Here is a 7,162-nt window from a genome sequence, read left to right as displayed (position 1 = left end):
TCAAAACACTGCCACCTCCTCCAGCACCAGGTCTGCGTGGTCACTCATCTGGAGTACGTGAATTCCTGAGTTAAAACTGGCACAGAGCAGTGTGGAGCTGTCGCAGACGGCCAGCGAGGCCAGCGGTCCTGATCCCTCGAGGCACAAGGTGGCCAGGCAGGCTGGGAAGGGAAGAGAGAAGTCACTTGGGACACTTGGTTTGCTGAGGTGCGACATGACCACACCAACCTCCCACCTCCTGGCTCTGCCCGTGTGCGTCTGTCTGCTCACCCGAGGAGGGTGAGCTGCACCCTCGCTGTCCCAGGTCCCCACGTCCAAAGGCATCGGGACGTGTCCTCTGGAAGAGAGACCCTCCACCCCCATAATCCCCACAGGGGATCTGTGCATTGCCCAGCTAACGTGGATCCAGGTTGAGGTGGGGCTCTGCCCCTTCCCTGGAGAGGAAGCAGGGATGGACAGACAGATCCCACTGGGCAGAGCTGCAGGGCTCGCGTGGAAGTATTCCGAACATGCCTTTTTCTCCCAAATTGCTTACGGTCCAGAAAAATTCTTCCTAAGGGCTGTGCTACACTCAACATGCAGTTTTGATAAATGGCCAAAAGAGAAAGGGAAATAAGATTTACAATATCCAGCCCCACATCAGCCCTTCTGTTTGTATCTATTACTAAAAACTATCCTATTTGTGCAGAGACACCAGCCCCATGCTGAGCTGCTAACAGAGCTGCATTTGACATGGACGTACAGGCAACTCATGGTGACTGACACCCTTCCAAGAGCACCTGAATTAAGGCTGATGGCTGTGAAGGTCACCCAGTTGTGAAGGCAACAGGATCAAAACAAAGCTGCTGCCAACCCCACGGCTGTCTCGGCATGCACAGGCACCAAGGTGAAAGAAGAGGTAAGTGAAACAGAAGGTGAGAGCTTTTCTGTGGGAGATCATCAGGTTTCTATTTTCATCCTCTGTTAAATAAGTGCATTTGGAGAGGTGCTTAGCAATGGGGAGTGTCTAATGCTGATGACTTCTACTGTGTTCGGTGCCTGTTTGTGAACCTGACCCGCTTCCCAAGAGGCCTCTGCGTTCTGCACAAGGCATTACTAACAAGCCTGCTGCTATGGCAGGGCTTGGCAGGTAAACAGCCTTTGTATCCAGCTCAGGTGAGGACTCAGCCCTCACCCAGTACTCCAGCAAACAGGGTTAACCCCAAAACGCCTGCGATTCCCCTTCAAGAGGATGATCAAAGTGAGGGCAGCTGCTGACCAGCCCTCTATTCTCCAGCACAACTTCTACTCTTTACAACTTTCCACTCATATCTGTGGAAAGCCCTGGAGTTCCTCTCTTCTTTTTGATTTTTATCATTTGTCCTTTCATTGCTGAACTTGGACATATCTTTAAAAGCCATCTTGTCATTACTTCCTTTTAGTTTAGGAAGGACACCCATCACCTCCAACGTTACGCACCCAAACACCCTCCTTCGCCGGAGGACAAGCAGAAGCCCCTGTGTTTGCTCTGGGGCATATCTCCAGCCTGCCCTGCAGCTGGATTAGAGTAAAACCCAGAGATCTCAGGCTTCATCGTGCCCATTACCACCGTGAGACAGAAACGAAGGAAGCAGTAAAGTACACAGAGTGGGCAGGACCCTCCCCTACCTCCAGTGTCTCGGTCCCAGACCTTCACTGTGCTGTCGTACGAGGACGTGGCAATGCTGGGGGCGAGAGCTGGGCCCCGTGGAAAGAAAACGCATGAGGTCGTGGTCTGGAAATGCCCTTTGTACTCACGCACTTGGTTCCTCGTCTGCCGTAGGTCCCACAGCTGCAAGGCAACAGGCAGCGTTTAGAGCTCAGGCTCTGTTACTGTCACTTGCCAACATGGAGCTGTTGTACAAAGAAAGGAAGATGGGTTTGGATAAAGAGTTCCTTAACAATCCTCAGAGTACAGTGTCTACCACCTTTGTCCTCTGCTCATGCTCACAGTCCTAGAGAACTTCAAACCCCAAAGGATTTTCAGCATCGGTGACTATTTGAGCATGTGCCCGCACCCATTAGACTGTGCGGGCAGATAACCACGTCTCCAGCCTGCTCTCGTCCTCAGTCCTGCTCTCCCTGGGATGGGATGGGATGGTCTCATCCTCTTGATGCTCACACACGGGGCTGAATCCCTGGTTTGGAAACACCTCGAGCAAGGGGTCCCTTACAGTTCCCTTCCTGCAAGAACCTCGATGCCATTACTGAAACAAAATCCCAGACTTACCGAAGGGACACCAGCATAAGGCCAACACAACGGGAGCAAGCAGATCCTTGGAGCACTGATCTGCTGCCCTCCGCTGTACGCCATGGACATTGGAGAAAAAACAGAAAAAGCAGGACTTGCTGCCCAGCAAACTCACGGTGGCCTCGCCGCCCTCCCCAGCGGAGCCGCTGCTGCTGCTGAGGCAGTATCGCCCGTCCTGGCTCACATCGCAGCACGTCTGAATATGCCGCTTGGCTGGAAACGTGTGTGCCACCTGCAGCTCCCGGCTGTCCCAGATCCTGGAAGGAAGAGGAGCGGGGAAGGGGACATCAGTGCCACGATGAGCTTCCCTCCATGCCCTCCCGCAAGCCCTCGCTGCCCCCTCACGCTTTGCCCTTCCTGCTGTCCCTCACGGGGCAGTCCCCCTCCTTCCTCCCAGCAAGCCCAGCTCCCAAAGCTCTCACTGCATCCTTGCATTTATTTGTCCTGGATCAATCTTTAGCCACAGCAGCTGTGCTGAGCTTTCTGCTTTATAAATTCTCCTTTTTACCCGCAGTTGCCACCCAGTGCTGCTTACAGCCACGGGTGTCCCCATACTGTCCTCCCCTGGCAAGAGACCACGCTCCAAGACGCAGGTGAACTGGAAGGTGGCTTCCAGCCACCCCAGCAGGGTATGGGAGACCAGGTGGTCATGACAAACAACCAGAGAAACAGCCCCTTGTGCACTGGTGTCTTCCATAATCCCCACATGCCCCAGGCTATAATTCCTTTCTCTGTGGCCACACGTAGAATTTACCTGACCGTCTTATCCTCTGAGGTCTGGATGACATAAGGCTCCCCAGGAACCCAGCACAGATGTGTGACCTGTGGAGAAGAAAGGATGAGCAGAAGCCCGCCTCTGCGTGCAGCCCAGGCTGGTGTCCGCCTGTAGATACACAGCCACCGAGTTCCCATCCTCTCCCTCCTCGTGCTGGGTTGTAAGCAGGAAACATTGGATGAAGTTTTTTTCTGCTTCCCACCAATGCCACTCCTCTACTAGGTTCAATCCCGGCATGGTTACTGGGGATTATTTGCAGGCAGGGAGGTGCCAACAGCTCAACAGGACACAGAGCCATGGGAATAGGGGTACCATGGGCACCAGAAGATCGTTCCCATACCAGCTCCACTGCTGGGCTGGTACAGAAGGGAATGCGGCCCCCACTGCACAATGTGCTTCCTAACAGCTCGGAGTTAGAGCATTAATAAATTGCCGTACATCTCCTGGTATCTTTGTGCTCCTGGATTTGTTGTTACCTGGAGATTGAAGTAACCAGCCTAGAGCTTTGGTCTCCCCAGGTGCACAACCAATCTGTGCAGCGCCTCAAGGGCTTCTCGTAGCACCAAGCAAATTTGCTCTACACAGCTTCATGTGCGAAATAACTTAGTAAACAGTGAGGTGCCATGATAGAATGCAAGGAACCAGTGGCTCCTACCAGATTCCTGGAGATAGTGGCTCTGCCCAGACACATTCCGGTCTCTGTGTCCCACTTGCACACAGTATTGTCTCGTGAACCCGTGCACAGCTGGGAGGCATCTGCTACCACAAGTTAACATAAAAAAAAAAGTCAAGAAAAGTTGTCAAGAAATCTCTGGGGAATGGGAGCGGGTTGTCCCTCACCCGGGCTCACAGCCAGTCCAGTAACAACCAGATCATGTCCTGGGAAGTGCTGGCTTGGCCCCGAAGTCCCGTGAAGCTCCCACATCATCACCGTCTTGTCCCGAGATGCACTGAAGACTCTGTTTGAGTCAAGGGCAGAGGTGACCTGCCAAGGGACAAGACAAGAGAAGCCGGTTAGCCTCCGCACCCAGCCCAGCTGTGCGCGGGGAGAGCACAACACTCCTGCTGTCGTGTCAAAGCCCAAGATGTGCAGAAACATGACTGGGGAGAGCCTGACCTTCAAACTCTGTTTTGTCCATGCTGGATGTGCACATGCCAGATTGCCCGACACTCACGCTGTGACTCCTGCTTGCTTCTGCTCTGTCGGATCCCGGCCACAGGCAAACCCCGACGCAGTGGGACTGGGGGAAACCGCTCAGCCTGAGGGTGATTGCTGCAGCCCCTACTGTGGCTGTGCGTGTGTGGCGGGGAATGTCGGGCAGCTAGGGTGTGCGACCCGCTAGCGGGACCTATGTCCTCTCAGAACCAGGGAGCTGGATGGTGGATGGGTGTTCTCGGATCTTGTTCTCAGAAACCATTAAGGAAAAAACCTCCTTAAAAACCCAAATAAGCCCAACGCACGGTTGCTTTGAGCACTGGGATGAACAAAGCCCCCTTCATCCCTCCAATACCCACAGCACAGGGGACCCTCTGGGGCTGTCCCCAGCCGGAGGTGCACCGGCCACACCATGCACACATATACACACCCCTGCACGTTTGCTCTCCAAGTAGGGTGTTTAGCTTTGTAATCAGGATGCCAGAAGGAAAATTAAAGCCCCGCTAGTCCTAGGCATGGCTGATTTGTAGAATAACGATGACTCTAGTGGAATAAGACCTGAAGAAAAGTGAACGGCATCGCTGAATCAAAAACTTGACTTAGTAATTCATTCCGAGTTTTTGCTACACAGTCTCTTGGAGGGGAAGATAAGCACACGTCCAAGCCTCGTGGAGCCCTGAGTAGTCTGGATGCAACCACTCCATGCTGCTTCCCTGGACAGCAAAGTATCAGTTGGGACCTTGGGAAAAACCTAAGACATTCTGATACCCCGGTCCCTCTTTCTGACAGAGCAAAGCGAGCCCTCTGTGGATGACAAACCATCGCTCCATCGTTCCTGGTTCCCCAGTTTCTGACAGGTAACAGTACAGAAGACCCCCCTGCACTCGATGAGTTGTCGCTCACCTTGGTGACCTCCCGCTCGTGCCCGATGAACCGCCGCAGCGCAGCCCCAGATCTCCAGCTGCAAACAGCCACGCTCTGCGGAGGAGCAGGGAGAGGCAATCAGCAGAGCGGCAGCAGGAGAGCAAGTGAAGGAGGATTATGCACGTTCCTGGTTACGTTATACCGAGACCTGTGCACGGTCCAAGCTTGGAGAGGGTTCTGGTTTTGACCTCCTACAGCACCTACAACTGTCTTTAGAGCCCATCCATTGCTAGGTAACATAAGAGAAGGGCCAGTCCAGTGATTCCAAGCCTGGGTGAGAGCATTTCATGTGATCTGAGCTCTGGAGAGGTTATAAAATTTGATTCAATGTGCTTCAGTGTGTGCCCTCACTCTAAGCTCATCTTTTCTTTCTGAATTCAGGAACTGACAAAGTTGTTACCACTCACAGAAATGTTTAAAGCTCACATTTAAACCTTATTTTCCTGTCAATACATTTTCCTGCCTGTGACCGTGCTTTGTGCCCCGCGGCGGGGGTTACCTCACCTTATCCCTTCCTCCAGACACACACAGGTCTGGTTTGAGAGCAGCCACAGAAGTGACGGCATCGGTGTGCACGGGGCCGTGCTGCCGAATGGCTCGAACAGGTCTTGTCTCTTCCACGGAGCCATCGGCCCTGCAGCAGGTAGAGAGACAGCGGTGGGAGCTGCAGGGTGCTTTCAGGCAAAGTCAGGGTGCTGCTCCCCAATGAGACTGAGGTCTGGGAGATGGCACCGCTGGCTGGGCTGGAGAGTGACGACATCTGCCTTTAGAAAGCTGAAGAGAAGCTGTGAATGGACAAATGCATCTCCTGGACTACGTGAGACGGAGTAGACCTATTCCACCTCTAGAGCTGCTAAATATTTAGATGTTTGCTCACTCCATGCTGGTGCAAAGAAGAAAAGAAATTTTAATCTTACCAGCTTCCACTTCCACTAACACCTTTCAGGTTCTGCTGCTCTGACAGCAGCCTTGCCAAGCACGTCGAGCCTTGCCAGCCCACCCTGCGCTCTCAGCTGATCTCCAGGCAGAGATCACCCACCTTGCTGCCAGATACCGAATTATTTCATCTTGCCGATGAAAGCTGATGACAGTCTCAGAAGAGACAATGAAGCAGTTTGGATATTTGGGCCAATCAGTCACCCCTGGAGCTGTCAGCCTTCAGCTCTGCCTTAGCCATCACAGAGCACGACCACCGGCCACACTTGCGTGCTTGGGTACATTTTGGATTTCAGTCCCCCAAAGAGGCTGAGCAGACTTCAGAAGCGAGGGTCAAAAATGAAAATCTGATTCATACATTCAATAATGAAACAAAACCCACGTGCTTGCTATATTCTCTGTTCACTTGCTGTTCTCTATTCACTCTCATAACTGGTTTATTAACTTAAGACATGATCATCTGGGGTTGTTTTACCTGTATTTGGCGGTGTGGAAGCTGATTTTACTCTGCAGTTTCCCCATAGCCTTGCCAAGGAGCACGGCTCTCACTACGGCCAGCAGCGGTGAGCATCACATCAACATCTCAGGCACCTGCTGCTGGGACATGACCTGCAGGTGAGGAGACACAGCATTACTGGGAATCCAGAGAGGTTTCTGCTTGTTACATATATGGGATAAGGTGCTGATAACACGTTATCTACATCTTGACTTCATTTAGAATAAGAGGAAAAGCCTCAGAGGAGGGGACATCTAGAGCTCCCTAGTCAAACCTTTCGCTTAGAGCAGAGCCAGCTTCAGAGGTGAGGTTACTGGGACCTTAGAGCTGAGCTTTAAAAATATCCAAGCTTGGTGAGGCCATGATAGAGACGGAGCTGCTGCCTCAAATTCTTCTAGTGCCTTACGCCTCCTCTTACTCCAGTGTCTGCTCTTGACTTCCATATTTCCCGGAGATCCCAATCTCTAGACTGGTGAACGTAAACACCCTCAGACTGAAGTTCGTACAGCCAGCTGGTGAGACTCTGTCTTTAGACCAAGATAACTGCAGTCACAGGCAGCCCAAACTTAACTGGACCAGCCTGACTTAATGTAAAGCTTGAAGTGG

General features: G+C 52.5%; 1 protein-coding gene across 1 annotated transcript; it reads right to left on the bottom strand.

The window, feature by feature from the left end:
- WDR31 (WD repeat domain 31) lies at positions 1–6,582 on the bottom strand. The gene is made up of 9 exons (XM_009572611.1): positions 6,536–6,582; positions 5,629–5,758; positions 5,104–5,178; positions 3,885–4,029; positions 3,700–3,800; positions 3,024–3,091; positions 2,385–2,526; positions 1,648–1,810; positions 1–161 (listed from the first exon to the last, which is right to left on the bottom strand). Exons 1-9 carry the CDS (start codon positions 6,580–6,582, stop codon positions 1–3), a joined length of 1,032 nt encoding a protein of 343 aa, XP_009570906.1.
- Positions 6,583–7,162: the final 580 nt, after the last annotated feature.

This window comes from Fulmarus glacialis, unplaced genomic scaffold (genome assembly GCF_000690835.1).
Source record: "Fulmarus glacialis isolate BGI_N327 unplaced genomic scaffold, ASM69083v1 scaffold28002, whole genome shotgun sequence".
In the NCBI taxonomy this organism is placed as follows: domain Eukaryota; kingdom Metazoa; phylum Chordata; class Aves; order Procellariiformes; family Procellariidae; genus Fulmarus; species Fulmarus glacialis.
The sequence above is the reverse complement of the archived record's forward strand: the minus strand, read 5'-3'. Positions and strand labels throughout refer to the sequence as shown.

Bases quoted from the DNA above. Each gene is read 5' to 3' on its own strand.
- WDR31 (XM_009572611.1), bottom strand. From the start codon at position 6,582: ATGGGGAAACTGCAGAGTAAAATCAGCTTCCACACCGCCAAATACAG. The intron at 5,759-6,535 runs GTAAAACAACCC...TACCTGCTGCAG, and splicing joins TTCCACACCGCCAAATACAG to GGCCGATGGCTCCGTGGAAG. The intron at 3,092-3,699 runs GTAGGAGCCACT...TCTTCTCCACAG, and splicing joins CCACTATCTCCAGGAATCTG to GTCACACATCTGTGCTGGGT.